This window comes from Ursus maritimus, unplaced genomic scaffold (genome assembly GCF_017311325.1).
Source record: "Ursus maritimus isolate PB19 unplaced genomic scaffold, ASM1731132v1 scaffold_4, whole genome shotgun sequence".
NCBI lineage: Eukaryota > Metazoa > Chordata > Mammalia > Carnivora > Ursidae > Ursus > Ursus maritimus.
In genome coordinates, this window is record NW_024426552.1 from 89,071,640 (window position 1) to 89,088,151 (window position 16,512).

Below are 16,512 nucleotides of genomic sequence, written 5' to 3' on the forward strand. Positions count from 1 at the left end.
TAGTTTTTTTAGTACAGGAGAAAGGAAACAACCTCCTAAGTATGTTGATAATAGGGAAGGATTCTTTAGTTAGAACTATCTAATAGACACCCAAGAAGTGTCTATACCAGTTACATAAATGAAATAGCTGCATACAAACACCATAAGATTCTCCTTAGACTCTTGAGAGAGGTCAATTTCCCAGTGTAGATGAAAGAAGAAAGAAAGAAAGAAAGAAAGAAAGAAAGAAAGAAAGAAAGAAAGAAAGAAAGAAAGAAAGAAAGAAAGAAAGAGAGGAACTTAAAACTTAAGTTGAAAAGACAATCATGAAACTGACTAATGTCAAGCAAAGGGGACCCATGGAGAAAGATTAAAACAACTGGAATTAATTAATTAACCTAGGGAAGAGAGATTAATAAATTTTTCTGAGGATACATAGAACCGCTATTCCGAGGATGAGGTCTAGTTAGGTTGCATTAACCCTGAAGGAAGAACCGAAACCAGCAGACAAACTGCAGAAGATGCTATTTATGGCTGTGAAACTAAGGAATCAGTGAGGAAAGCAGAGCAATGTCCTTCTGTGGAGGTCTTTAAAACCGAATAGATTCTCATCAGTCTCATTTGAAAGGTTTAAGTGTGATCCTGCCTAAAGGCAAGGTGATGAACGAATGACTTTTCAAGGTTCCAGCCAGCCATCTCTATGAGAACACACAGCTGATTGTGTGCTGTGGTTTTCTTTTGTTTACCCATATCTTATTGTTTTACACCACCAAGTGGCCACGCTGAGTAGAAATGTTACAGATTGTGAATATGAACGTAGGTCTTGAGAATCACCCACAGTATACTCTCATACCCTTAGAACTGCAGTCTGTTTAGAAATAATCAATATGTAAAATCGCCTGGCATGAAAATGCTTAGACATTGTGATCCTTGTACGGTATTAATTTGAAAAGCAAAACTGGTACCTATCTTGTAATAAGATGTTCAAATTCTTGTATTGCGTATTTGCTGTTCTGTAGGAATGGGACTTGATTCAGGATAAGCTGAGTTATGACACAAAAATCTTTTATTTTAGATACATATATATTTAAAAGCCAGATTTTGACCCTTTTACACTTAACAGATGTATTAAGTAAATTAAATGTGACTTCAGAAATACTTTTCTAAAATGACCTCAAATATCATATCAAAAGAAGAGTATAGTATGCTTGCAGGGAAACCACAGTTGTTGACACATGACTGAAGGCATCACGTTAGAAAATAATTTTCGATACAACACAATAGGCTAATGTGCTTCCTGGTACCTTTCCTCTAGTTTATGTAAAAATTACATCAGCATCCATTAGCATTTATTAAACTCTCATGTGAGCTAAATGTTGGATTTTACATTGGGCAAGCCCACCCTGTCATTCCATTCCCATGCCACCTCCAGAACAAAAGCACTGTTAAATATGAGCAGTGAGGTAATCCAGGGCCAGACTCCTTCTGGTAGAATCTTAGTAAGCGACATAACTTTATAGCCCTCAGGTTTTTGTAACAAGAATTTAATTTTTTTGACTTAAAAAAATTAGAGAATGTGTGGTCATAAACTCAACAAATATTTATTGTGTGACTACCACACCAACACTGTTGTAGGCACTGGGTATAGAGCAGTGAATGAAACAGACAAAACTCTGGGCCCCCAGGAAGCTTGCATTCCAGGAAAGACCCAGAGAGTAAATATTTTAGGCTTTGGTATGGATAGTATTGGAATATGGTCAGAGTAGTCCTCACTGAGAAAATAACATCTGATAAAGACCTAAAGTTGATTAACAAGAAAGTCAGGGGGCGTCTAGAGAAAGAATATCCCAGAAAGAAAATCCCAGAGGCAATAGCGTACCTGTTCTTTTTGAGCAACTGCAGAGTAGACAGCTTGTCTGGAGCAGAGTAAATCGGAAATGAGATCAGAGACCAGATGACAGGGGGTTCAAATGCCATTTTAAAAACTGGTTTTTAGGGGCGCCTGGGTGGCTCAGTCGTTAAAGTGTCTGCCTTCGGCTCAGGGCGTGATCCCGGCGTTATGGGATCGAGCCCCACATCGGGCTCCTCTGCTGGGAGCCTGCTTCTTCCTCTCCCACTCCCCCTGCTTGTGTTCCCTCTCTCGCTGGCTGTCTCTATCTCTGTCAAATAAATAAATAAAATCTTTAAAAAAAAACTGGTTTTTATTATGAGTGAGATAAGAAGCCTTTGCAGTTTTAAACACAGTAGTGATCTGCTCAGGAGCACTAATTTTAATTTTTTTTGCCTGAGAAACTGGATGGATGGTGAAAGACTATTAGAGCTTGGGGGAGGGAAAGTAAGGAGGGTTAGAGTCTCAGGTATAGAAATATTAAGTTTGGAATACCTATTGGGTATCCAAGTAGAAATGTGAAGAAGACAATTTCTACAAGTCTCGAGATCCAAAAAGAGGTTTAAGTTCAGGATATAAATGTAAGGTTTGTCAAACCACAGACTGTATTTAAAACCACAAAACTGGTGAGATCACCAAGGGATTGCATATAGAAGGAAAGAGAAGGGGTCCAAGCATTGTGCCCTTATGGTAGAAATCCAGGGAGATGAGAAGATACCAGAAAAGGAGACTGAAAAGAGCAACCAGGAAGATAGAGGGAAACCAGAAAGAGCCGAGTTGTGGAACCCAAGTGGGAAAATATAAACTGGAAGAGGGAACAAGCAGTTGCATCACTTGCACCCGAGAGTGCGTGCAAAATGAAGACTGAGAATTAAACCATTGTTTTAGCAGCATGGAAGCCGCTAGTAGCATTGACAAGAGCAGTTTCAGTGAAGTAGTAGGAATGAGAGCCTTGCTGGAGTGAGTTAGGAGAGAGCAGGAAGAGAGAAACTAGCGATAGGGAGTACACACAGCTTTTTCAAGGAGTTTCTGTGGGTTCGTTGTTGTTTGTTTGTTGTTTGTGTAGAAGGAAAGAATTAAGATGACAACTGGAAAGGCAGCGGATCAAGAGAGGCTTTGGGGATGTTTTGTTTTAAGATGGCAGAAACAACAGCATTTCTGTGTGCTGGTAGAAGAGCTCCAGGAGAAAAGAAGAAAATGAAAAAGAAAAGAAAAGAAATGAGAGAGAGAGAGAGAGAATGAATTACTGGAGCAGTTCCATGGGTAGGATGAGATCTGATGCGGAAAGTGTGGCTGGGTGAACGGATCGGGTTCACACTCTGCTATGTAAAATGCTTAACCTGGTGCTTAGCACTAGTAAAGGCTCAAAAGGGACAGATATGAAGCCACCCACTGTCACTTAAAAGGGGTTGACAAACATGATCTTCCAGTTCCAGTGCAGCTACAATATTCAGTAGATTAATGAAAGTAAGTTGAATAGAACAGTGACAATGAAACAAAGACATTTAGAAGCAACATTGAATCACACTGACTAGCCTCCAGGAGATTGGTCTAAAGGTAAAGAGAGATACCTAAAGGAAAGTAGGAAGAATGATGGTTACTGTTCATATTCGGTTCATCAAATGAGTCTGCCAGAACCAGGATCCCACAACGTACTTGACTCCTTGAAGATGCTCTGAGTTGATTAATTAATTATCTTTGCCCTTTATAAATTCAGCATGATGAAAAACCCCTGTCTCTTGCCTCACAAATAGTGCATGGTATAATGTTTTTTCCATGCTCTTTTCACGTTCTTCCACTGAATTTTATACTGATTTATAAAGGCTAAGCTGTAGGGCAGAGCTGTGATAGGGGAGCAGACAAAGAAAAGTGGCTGGTGAAAACATAACTGCCACTTCCACTGGGAAGAAAATGGGGTTGAAGCAACTACAATATAAATTGTGTTCTAACATTAAGAGAAATAAGTTATACTTATGAAAAATATATTAGCAAACATGTAGCTTTCTGAAACCATACTTTGTTATTTAATACTTGTATCTTTTTACTATTATAGTAATCGTGCTTCGCTGAGGTCAAGTAATAAATTTCAATGAATCTTAATTCTTCACTTGTTTCAATATAAATTTGGAGATACATTCCTTTGGAAAAAGACTTGAGCCCCCAGGTGTAATAAAATCATTTTTAAGAATGTAGCAATTTGACAACACATCATTACAGAAAGAGCAACTTTTAGAAAACATTAATAAAAATACAAAAACTTCTGGTTTTACAATGGTGAACTCAAAACCAAACCACCAAAAGCATTAAAAATGTGGGAAAGCTCTAGAAACCCACTGTCATGGTCTCTCTTTTTCCCTCAGAATTGTTCCAATCTAAGAATGACAATCACTAACATGATAGAAACTATCAATTTAGCTTTTACTTTACTCAAGCCACTGTGCTTATGATCCAGGATCATCTTTTACATTTGTTGCAGGTTTCAAAATTGTGAAGTTTCTTTCTTGAACTCTGCACAATAATCTTAGTACAATGTAAACATTGTCCCCAAAGAGAAAACAGTAGACTGAAATATTTAAGGGAGACTGTGGCCAGAATACATAGAAACTGATACCTAACTGTTGACTGACGGTTATATCAATGCCTGCCACCTGTTGCTCAACCTCCTAATTTATCTTAGAGTTAGGCAAACTATACCAAATCCAGGGTTACCATATATTTTCGGAAATAAAGTCTTATGGGACACAACCCCACTCATTGGTTTAGTTATTGTCCATAGGTCCTTCCACAAGGCAAAGTTACCACATGGCCCACAAAGCTTAAAATATTTACTATCTGACCCTTTACAGGAAAATTTTACCCACTGCTGGTTTAACTAATGGCTGGTCCTCTCATTAGACAATGTTTGTTGAGCCATATATCTACATATCCTAATGGTAACGAAGGAGGAATCAGTGCAGAATCGAGTCGTCACCTAAGAGTACCCAACTTCTATAAATATGTATGTGCTGTCTTTGAGAGTGAGATTTTTTACATTTTTCATTGATTTCCTAAATTCAGAATTTATTAAACGAATTTCTATTAGGTGACAGGTACCTAAGTGTACTTCATTTTTAGGTAGTCATTAGAGGAGAATTTTTCCAAGTGTTTCTATCAAGTGCGAATTTTGATATTCACTTTTGTCCCCTCTTGTCTGTAATTTTTGTAACTTTTTTTCTACTTCTTACATATTCACACAACATCAAAACTTCCTAGCTCACTTTATCTTATCAGTAAACTCGGGCTTTGAAAAATATAAAAGGGTTCTTAAAAGATTTGTTATTCCTAAATTATTGTCATTTATTTTGAAATGTCAGTGGACTGCTCTTTTCCAATACCACATGTGTAAAAAAAATATGTTGAGCTGAATAACCCTCCAAATGGTGGTATTTTGTTCCATTGTTATTTTTTAAAGTCCTAATTTTTGTCTGTCCTGAGCAAGAACCTAAACATTTTAATTCTTCCAACAGAGTACCATAGTAAGTTTATAGCTGCTGTGCCTTAGACAACCTATATTTAGGGAAGGAAAACTTCTAATTCAATTTACAATGATGTCAAGAAACAACACGTAACTGCAGGCAAAGATAAGAAAAACATTCAGGGGTACACCGTGATAGCTCTACTTAAATAAATAAACTTTTGGTACTAGTGATTAGGTACGCAGGATTATTATATGTTTAATTGGCTAACGTGACAATTTGGAATTACTTCTAGTCACATTTAATTGGATTTGGAATCTCTGGAGAAAAGAAATAGAGAGTCCTAGCAGAAACAGTCATAAAAGTAAACTGTTTTTCCAAAGGGTGGTAAGCAATGAATTAATATCAGTTGCACAATAGTTTTTAATATCCTCTCAGCTTAATAAGACTAATTCAGTGGTTGTACACACTAGATACTAAAACCAATTCAATTAAACACAGAAGTTGGGGAGAGGAGTGTTTGTCGAATTGGAATTTTTTTTTTTAAAGATTTTATTTATTTATTTGACAGAGATAGAGACAGCCAGCAAGAGAGGGAACACAAGCAGAGGGAGTGGGAGAGGAAGAAGCAGGCTCATAGCAGAGGAGCCTGATGTGGGGCTCGATCCCACAACGCCAGATCACGCCCTGAGCCGAAGGCAGACGCTTAACCGCTGTGCCACCCAGGCGCCCCTGGAAATTTTTTTTTTTAATGATTTTTTTATTATATTATGTTAGTCACCATACAGTACATCCCCGGTTTCTGATGTAAGGCTCGATGATTCATTAGTTGTGTATAACACCCAGTGCACCATGCAATACGTGCCCTCCTTACTACCCATCACCGGTCTATCCCATTCCCCCGCCCCCCTCCCCTCTAAAGTCCTCAGTTTGTTTCTCATAGTCCATAGTCTCTCATGCTTCATTCCCCCTTCTGATTACCCCCCCTTTCTTTATCCCTTTCTTCCCCTACTGATCATCCTAGTTCTTATGTTCCATAGATGAGAGAAATCATATGATAGTTGTCTTTCTCTGCTTGACTTATTTCACTTAGCATTATCTCCTCCAGTGCCGTCCATGTTGTAGCAAATGTTGAGAACTCGTTCTTTCTGATAGCGGAGTAATATTCCATTGTATATATGGACCACAACTTCTTAATCCAGTCATCTGTTGAAGGGCATCTCAGCTCCTTCCACGATTTAGCTATTGTGGACATTGCTGCTATGAACATTGGGGTGCATATGGCCCTTCTCTTCACTACGTCTGTATCTTTGGGGTAAACACCCAGTAGTGCAATGGCTGGATCATAGGGTAGCTCAATTTTTAACTTTTTAAGGGACCTCCACACTGTTTTCCAGAGTGGCTGTACCAACTTGCATTCCCACCAACAATGTAGGAGGGATCCCCTTTCTCCACATCCTCTCCAACAATTGTTGTTTCTTGCCTTGTCTATTTTTGCCATTCTAACTGGCGTAAGGTGGTATCTCAGTGTGGTTTTGATTTGAATTTCCTTGATGGCTAATGATTTTGAACATTTTTTCATGTGTCTGTTAGCCATTTGTATGTCTTCATTGGAAAAGTGTCTGTTCATATCTTCTGCCCATTTTTTGATTTGTTTATTTGTTTCTCGTGTATTGAGTTTGAGAAGTTCTTTGTAGATCTTGGATACCAGTCCTTTATCTGTAGTGTCATTTGCAAATATATTCTCCCATTCCGTGGGCTGCCTCTTAGTTTTTCTGACTGTTTCCTTGGCTGTGCAGAAACTTTTAATCTTGATGAAGTCCCATAAATTCATTTTATCTTTTGTTTCTCTTGCCTTTGGGGATGTGTCATGAAAAAGGTTGCTTTGGCCGATGTCGTAGAGGTTGCTGCCTATGTTCTCCTCTAGAATTTTGATGGATTCCTGTCTCACATCGAGGTCTTTCATCCATTTGGAGTTTATTTTTGTGTATGGTGTGAGAGAGTGGTCAAGTTTCATTCTTTTGCATGTAGCTGTCCAATTTTCCCAGCACCATTTATTGAAGAGACTGTCTTTTTCCCACCGGATGTTTTTTCCTGCTTTATCAAATATTAGTTGCCCAAAGAGCCGAGGGTCCATTTCTGGGCTCTCTATTCTGTTCCATTGGTCTATGTGTCTGTTTTTGTGCCAGTACCATGCTGTCTTTGTGATCACAGCTTTGTAGTACAGCTCGAAATCCGGCATTGTGATGCCCCCAGCTTTGTTTTTCCTTTTCAACAGTTCCTTGGAGATTCGGGGCCTTTTCTGTTTCCATACAAATTTAAGGACTATTTGTTCCAGTTCTTTGAAAAATGTCCTCGGTATTTTGATCGGGATAGCATTGAAAGTGTAGATTGCTCTGGGTAGCATGGACATTTTAACTATGTTAATTCTTCCAATCCATGAGCATGGAATATCTTTCCATCTTTTTATGTCTTCCTCAATGTCTTTCAAGAGTGATTTATAGTTTCTAGAATATAGGTCCTTTACGTCTCTGGTTAAGTTAATTCCAAGGTAACGTATGGTTTTTGGTGCTATTGTAAATGGGATGGATTCCCTAATTTCTCTTTCTTCGGTCTCGTTATTCGTGTATAGAAATGCAACTGATTTCTGAGCATTGATTTTGTATCCCGCCACGTTACTGAATTGCTCTATAACTTCTAATAGTTTGGGAGTGGCTTCTTTTGGGTTTTCCATATAGAGTATCATGTCATCTGCAAAGAGAGACATTTTGACTTCTTCTTTGCCAATTTGAATACCTTTGATCCCTTTTTGTCGTCTGATTGCTGTTGCAAGGACTTCTAGTACTATGTTGAATAATAGTGGCGAGAGTGGGCATCCTTGTCGAGTTCCTGATCTTAAGGGAAAGGCTTCCAGCTTTTCCCCATTGAGAATAATATTTGCAGTAGGCTTTTCATAGATGGCTTTTATGAGATTGAGAAATGTACCTTCTATTCCTACACTCTGAAGGGTTTTAATCAGGAAAGGATGCTGTATTTTGTCAAATGCTTTTTCGGCATCGATTGAGAGGATCATATGGTTCCTGAGTCTTTTCTTGTTGATATGATGTATCACGCTGATTGATTTGCGAATATTGAACCACGCTTGCATCCCAGGTATGAATCCCACTTGATCGTGATGGATAATCCTTTTAATGTACTGTTGGATTCTATTAGCAAGTATCTTGTTGAGGATTTTGGCGTCCATATTCATTAGGGAAATCGGTCTGTAATTCTCCTTTTTGAGGGGGTCTTTGCCTGGTTTGGGGATCAAGGTAATATTGGCCTCATAGAATGAGTTTGGTAGCTTTCCTTCTGTTTCTATTTTTTGAAATAGCTTTAGGAGAATAGGTATTATTTCTTCTTTGAATGTTTGGTAGAATTCCCCAGGAAAACCGTCCGGGCCTGGAGTTTTGTTATTTGGAAGGTTGTTTATCACTGACTCAATTTCTTCATAATTAATTGGCCTGTTTAAGGAATCAATTTCTTCCGGTTTCAATCTTGGTAGTTTATAGGTTTCCAGGAAGGATTCCATCTCTTCCAGATTGCTTAGTTTATTGGCATATAGCTGTTGATAAAAATTTCTAATAATCCTTCCAATTTCAATGGTGTTCGTCGTGACCTCTCCTTTTTCATTCATAATTTTAATAATCTGGGTCCTTTCTCTTTTCTTTTGGATAAGTCTTGCCAGTGGTCTGTCAATTTTATTGATTCTCTCAAAGAACCAGCTTCTAGTCCTGTTGATCTGCTCTACTGTACTTCTGGTTTCTGCTTGATTGATTTCAGCTCTAATTTTGGTCAACTGCTTCCTCGTGCGTGGATTAGGCCTGTCCCTCTGTTGCTGTTCCAGCTTCTTGAGGTGAGAATATAAAAACTGCATTTTAGATTTTTCTATTCTTTTGAGTGAGGCTTGGATGGCTATGTATTTCCCCCTTAGGACTGCCTTTGCAGTATCCCATAGGTTTTGGACTGTTGTATTTTCATTCTCATTGGTCTCCATAAATTGTTTAATTTGATTTTTGATTTCCTGGTTTATCGAGTCATTCCTGAGCAGGATGGTTCTTAGTCTCCAAGTGTTTGAGTTTCTTCCAAATTTTTCCTTGTGGTTGAGTTCCAATTTCAGAGCGTTGTGGTCTGAGAATATGCAGGGGATAATTTCAATCTTTTGGTATCGGTTGAGACCTGTTTTGTGTCCCAGAACATGGTCTATTCTTGAGAATGTTCCATGGGCATTAGAATAGAATGAGTATTCTTTGGTTCTGGGGTGTAGTGTTCTATATATATCTATGAGGTCCAACTCGTCGAGTATGGCATTCAAAGCCTTTGATTCTTTGCTTAGTTTTTGCCAGGGTGTTCTGTCTATTTCTGAGAGTGGAGTGTTGAGGTCCCCTACTATTAATGTATTTTTATTTATATGTCTCTTTATTCTGGTTAAGAGTTGGCTTGTGTATCTTGCTGCTCCCCTGTTGGGGGCATATATATTTATAATTGTCATATCCACTTGTTGAATACTTCCCTTAAGAATAATATAGTGCCCTTCTGCATCTCTAACTATAGTCTGTAGTTTAAAATCCAATTTATCTGATATGAGAATTGCTACCCCAGCTTTCTTTTGAGGTCCATTTGCGTGAAAGATGGTACTCCATCCCCTTACTCTCAGTCTGAATGCATCTTTGGGTTCGAAATGAGTCTCTTGTAGACAGCAAATGGATGGGTCATTTCTTTTTATCCAATCTGCAACCCTGTGGCGTTTTATGGGATGGTTCAAACCATTTACATTAAGACTGATTACTGAGAGATATGATTTTAATGTTGCCATGTTGCCAGTAAAGTCTTTGTTTGTATTGGCTGTGACTTTCTGTTCTGTATCACTCTTGGGGCCTTTTTACTTTTATAGAACCCCCCGTAATATCTCCTGTAGGGCTGGTTTCGTGGTTACAAAATTGGTTAGTGACTGGCGATTCTGAAATGTCTTTATTTCTCCATCAATTCTGAATGACAGCCTTGCTGGATAAAGGATCCTTGGCTGCATGTTTTTCTCTGAAAGAGCTTTAAATATGCTCCCCCAACCCTTTCTCTCATTCCAGGTCTGTGTAGACAGGTCTGACGTAATTCTGATGCTTTTGCCTTGGTACGTGAGAAATTTCTTTGCCCTGGCCGCTTTCAATACTGTATCCTTGCATCTAATATTTGCGAATTGCACTATGACGTGACGTGGCGTAGGTTTGTCGTGGTTGAGCTTGGGAGGGGTCCTCTCTGCCTCTTGGACACGAATGTTTGTTTCCCTTGCTAGATTAGGGAAGTTTTCAGCTACAATTTGTTCAAATATCTCTTCTAGACCTCTGTTTTTCTCCACCCCCTCGGGGATGCCGATGATTCTAACATTGGATCGTTTCATTGAGTCAGTAATCTCCCGTAACCTACATTCGTGGGCGTGGATTTTTTTAAGACCATCTTCTATTTTCATTTTTTCCTCTATTAACCCATCCTCCAATTCACTAACCCGTTCCTCTGCTTCTGCGACCCTGGCCGTCAGAGCCTCTAGTTTTGCCTGCATTTGGCTCATAGAATTTTTAATTTCTGTCAGATTCGCTCTCATTTCTGTCCTTAGGGATTCTATATTCTCAGTAACCTTTTCGTTAATAGTTTTTTCAATTCTACTCATCATTTTGACCATCGTTACTCTGAATTCCATTTCTGATAATTTGGTTACATCCATATCCATTATTTCTGTGGCAGAGGCCACAGAATCACTGTCTTTTCTTTGCTGGGGGGGGCTTCTCCTTCTTGTCATTCTGATGAAGAGAGGTTGCGGGGTTTCCAGAGCCCAAATTATTGACTGGGTCCCAGGCCGTGCCCCTTGTTTTATAGGGATCTTAGGGATGTGGGCTTCTTCTTTAAAGATTTTATTTATTTATTTATGTGGCAGCCAACCAGCGAGAGAGGGAACAGAAGCAGGGGAGTGGGAGAGGAAGAAGCAGGCTCCCAGCGGAGGAGCCCGATGAGGGACTCCTTTCCGGAACGCCGGGATCACGCCCTAAGCCGAAGACAGGCGCTCAATGACTGCGCCACCCAGGCGCCCGGGTTGTGGGCTTCTTGATTTTTCAGCCTGCCTTCTGTGTTCTGGGGGAGGGGCCTGCCGCGCCGATACTCAGGCAGCCCTGTTTGGGTAGAGTCTCCGCGTCCCCTGCGAGGGAGGATGGGGATGGGCGCTCTCTGAGCCGGTATTTCCAGGCTTTTGTTCTCCACTGATGTTCTGGCCACTTTAACTCTGCTACTGTTGGTGCTAATCAACCCTGCAGCGTCCCGGGATGTGCGCCCCACACCCGGCATCCCAGCCCTCACTTCCAGGGCCGGCGCGTCTCTGCCCTTTGTGTTTCTAACGCCGCCAGCCGCCCCACGGGCGCTCCGGAAGCTCCCGGTCTCAGTCTGGATCCAGTGAACGCACCGGGATTCCGGTGTTCCGCAGATGCCTGGCGGCGCGCGCGCACCTGGCTCACGGTCTCAGTCTGCTGTTTTAAGTTGCGACCCACCAGGCATCCGCCAGCTCCCCGTGCAGTATGCGCCTCCCTGGCGTCGTCCCTCCCCCTTCCGTTTATCTTCCGATATCTGTGCGCGGTTTCATGGCTCCCCGCTTTGTACCTCAATACTCAGCGCTGGAGATGTTCATTTGTAGAGATCTAGATGCATCTTCCTGCGTCTCAGGCTGGTTCCGTGGTTGTTTAGGCTGGTCTGGTACCTATCCAGCTCGACTCAGGGGACCGGCTGAAAACGGTGTCTCCTACTCCTCCGCCATCTTAACTCCCTGGAGTAAAGGGTGTGAGAGCCTTCAAATGCACTTACGTCTTCATGACCCATCAGCTCTGCTGCTTTTCACCACTCACTCACTTCTGCATGTTAGGCCACCACTGAGCGATCGTCAACTCAGGAGAAGCGCTCCGGCTCCCTCCGACGGCTCCGGAGCCCCTGGAAATTTTTTATTTTTACTTTTAAGGAGGCCAATTTAATCAGAGGTGAATAATCTTTAATTCAGGTGAAGTCAGATATGCTTAAATAGCAGTACAATAGTTAGCTCTATATGCTATGCTAGGTTTGAAGGCATTTTAGAGTCCATAAAATATGTGTTGCTCTATAAACGTTCTGAAGCTTAATAAGGGCCAACCAGAACAATGCATTCCTTCATAGTCTTCAAGTATTCTTATACTGTACAAGCAGAAAAAAACATCTAGAAGACAAATGGCTGGCTGCCTCTCTTAAAGTTTTAGTTTAGATTAAAAGAAAAACAACAGAAAACAAAAACAACCCTACTTTCTACAGTCTAAAATGTGCCTGGGCTTTGCTTAGTATTAAACTAGTCAAATTTATATATTACAAAATCTTCTTCCTCAGTATATATATATACTACCTGTATGGTTTTCCTTCTGCCCTATAAATTCGTGTTTTGTTTTGTTTTGTTTTTAATTGTCCTTGTTCTTAGGAGCGCCATGATTGCTGACTACATGTTCTGGCTCTGTGGAGGAAGTGAACAGTGTATAAGCAAGCTCATCAAACTGTATTGGCAGGTAAAAATTGATGTCCCAATGAGGGAGGAGGAGTCCATCTCATTTTTAGAACCAAAATGAAGGACTGGTGCTTAAAAGACTGCTGAAAAAGATAGCTCTGGCCATATCAATCAGAAGGACACTACTCAGTAATAATGTATTTATAATGAAGTAGATTTTCTGTGACTAATTTTAAGGGCAGAATTCAAGATTGTTAGCCCTTGGCCCATACTTCAGTTTTATAACCCAATATAAATTTTAGACATCCCAGGAACTATTTTCCCAAGCGTGCTGCTATAATGACATGGTCCTTTAAAATACGAGCATTGTATTTTCATAGATTCTTCTTGATCTAAGACCTGTAAAAGCATACGCTAGGAGTAATACTAATTACATATAAAGAAAGAATGCAAAGATCAGTTGTATTTGTTGGGTAATATTTAGTGTTTGGAACACCTAACTAAAACAAACTGCAGATCTTTTTTTCTCATTTATTATTCAAAATGGCAGCAATAAGTCATATCAAAGGTCAATTAGATCTCAATAAGAGAGTCATAATTTCTTAGAATTACAAAGAGAATTTAGAATTTACTGGGTTCACTCTCCTTCACAATACACAAGTCTGTTCATTTCCTATCTGCTCTCAGCAAATTGTCACTAACTTTCTGCTGAAATAGATTGAAAATGAAAAGCTCATTTAACTCCAAGAAACAACATCCAATTTGCGAATTATTAAACTGTTTTCCTCATGTAAAGTAAATTTCTACTACCTTAGAACTTCAATCCAGATGTTCCCAGTAGGGCAACAGGGACCAAAAGGAAACCCATTTCCAAATAAAATTTTTTTCAAATATTTGAAAATAAATTACAAAAGCCAAGTGCCTCCTTCATATCTTCTCCTCTCCGGACTGTGTGGGGCCTTTTATTCCTCATGCTTCAAGATGATTTAATTTAGTTTAATATGAACCTTTCAAACCAACTAGAATAAGATCTGCTAAAACACAAATATGAAACTGATAAATAATCATCAATAATCTTTTGATGCTTCCTGATTTTTCCCATATTTTCACTACTGTGTCTTGGCCCCCAGTTTTCTGTCTTTATATCATGTGTTATCTTTATTAGACAGTAAAGTACTAAGTTTATCATATAAAAAGCTCAATAACTTATATGGTTCCATCTAAATATTTGGAGCTCAATTTACCTACAATAAAAAAATAAATGTTTGCATTAGTCCTACTATACTTGAGACCTGTGATTATTTGAAAAAAAAAATTGACCTTCTAGTGAACAAAATTTTAATCTCAAAAAAATTTATTAATTTGATGATAAGTTTAAAACTTTCCTAAGGGAATCTGGAACATGCAAAGTAGTAGCAGTCACTTATAGTTATGTAATTAAATAGTTGTAAAGAATTGCTAGATGTAAAAAAAAAAGCAAATAATATGAGCTATAGATACAATAAAGGAAGACTTTTTATTAAAGGATTTCAGAAGCTTTTGGAGAGAAGTGGGAAAGGAATTGAATCTCAAGGATTAGATATAATATTCAGCAAGCTTGGCATATAATAGGTCCCAAATGAATGTTTGATTTAATTTATTCATTCACTAAACAAATAAATATTGAGTATTTACTGTGTTTTCTACATCAAACTAGGAAAAAATAGATCCAGTGTTGGTGCAACTGGTTAAGATTTACTGTAAATAATTTTTTTTCTCTTTCCTTTAGCTTTCAAATAACACTAATATCCCCATTCTTATTTACCTCAAAGTAGGTAAATAATCTCCATTTACCAATACATGCATGTTTGCTATACAAAAAGGAGGAAAACAAATACTATTATTTAACTCTTCTGTATTAATAAAAGATAAGAAAAACATATTTCTCTTTGTACTCTCTTTTTCTCTTTATTTTTTTATTATTTTTTAATCCCCATCACCTATTTAACCCATGTCCCCACCCACCTCCCTTCTGGTAGCCATCAGTGTATTCTCTATATTTGAGTATGGTTCTTGGTTTGCCTCTCTCTTTCTCTCTTTTTTTTCTTTGCTTGTTTGTTTTGTTTCTTGAATTCCACATATGAGTGAAATTCTATAGTATTTGTCTTTGAATGACTTATTTTGCTTGGCATTATACTCTCTAGTTCCATCCATGTCATTGCAAATGGCAAGATTTTATTATTTTATGGCTGAATAATATTCCATTGTATATATGTACCACCTCTTTTTTATCCTTTAATCAGTCAGCGGACACTTGGGCTGTTTCCATAATTTGGCTATTGTAGATAATGCTGCTATAATCATTGGGGTGCATGTATCCCTTTGAATCAGTATTTTTGTATTCTTTGGGTAGTAAGTATCTAGTGTGATTGTTGGATCATAGCACAGTTTTATTTTTAATTTTTTTAAGAAACTCCATACTGTTTTCTACAGTGGCTACACCAGTTTGCATTCCCACCAACAGTGCAAAAGGGTTCCCCTTTTTCCACATTCTCACCAACACCTTTTGCTTCTCGTGTTATTGATTTTAGCCATTCTGACAGGTGTGAGGTGATATCTCATTGTAGCTTTGATTTGCGTTTTCTGACAATAAGTGATATTGAGCATCTTTTCATATGTCTGTTGGCCATCTGTATGTCTTCTTTGGGAAAATGTCTATTCATGTCTTCTGCCCATTTTTAATTGGATTATTCATTTTGGGGGTGTTGAGTTATTCTTTTCCTCTTTTAATTTGAAGCAACTTGGCATATTGGAAAAGAGCCCTCGTTTGGAAGTCAGGTCTGATTCGGCCCAAGATCTAACACCAAATAGTTATCTAACCTAAGGCAAATTAGTCTCTAGAGGAACTTCAACTAGAAAATAAGAAATGACTAGCAGAAAGTTTTTGAGAAGCTCTATTCTTAAAGTTCATTTTAGCACTGAAATCTAATATTTTAAGCACATCCAAAAATGATGTCACACATTAAGATAAAAAGAAGTAACATAATTAGAAATTTCATCCTGCAGATAAATTCTATAAACTAAACCCCTCTAACTAGCCGCAACATTAGCACACCACACCAGTCTCACCAGTTACATACTTCCTTAGGCTAGCCTGCTTCTCCCTGATCTTCATTTTTTTTTTAAAGATTTTGTTTATTTATTTATTTGACAGAGAGAGACAGCCAGTGAGAGAGGGAACACAAGCAGGGGGAGTGGGAGAGGAAGAAGCAGGCTCCCAGCAGAGCAGTGAGCCCGATGAGGCGCTCAATCTCAGGACCCTGGAATCACGCCCTGGGCCAAAGGCAGCCGCTTAAGGACTGAGCCACCCAGGCACCCCTCCCTGGTCTTCATTTAAATGTATATATCTTCCTCCTTAAAATTTGTTCTGTCCTAAATCAAAAGGGGCTTTTAGACATTGCCAGAGAGTACCTAGTCCATGCCATCTTTAAAGACAGTGATGCTCTACCACCCAATCTACCATGGCAATTGAACTTAAGAATGTTGAATATATGAATGCCCCCAAACATCACAGACTAGAAACTGTACCTGCATATACATTCTTAGACATCCATTAAGGCTTAAATACTACCTTTGTATGTGATGAAGTTATTGTACATCTTCCTTCCAACCAC

General features: G+C 38.9%; 1 protein-coding gene across 1 annotated transcript in view; it reads left to right on the forward strand.

Moving 5' to 3' along the window:
* The window catches only part of SPATA16 (spermatogenesis associated 16), a 224,926-nt gene that overhangs the window by 132,682 nt on the left and 75,732 nt on the right, over positions 1–16,512 (forward strand). The window contains 1 exon segment of the mRNA XM_008705326.2: positions 12,836–12,920. Coding sequence (XP_008703548.2) covers positions 12,836–12,920 — 85 coding nt within the window.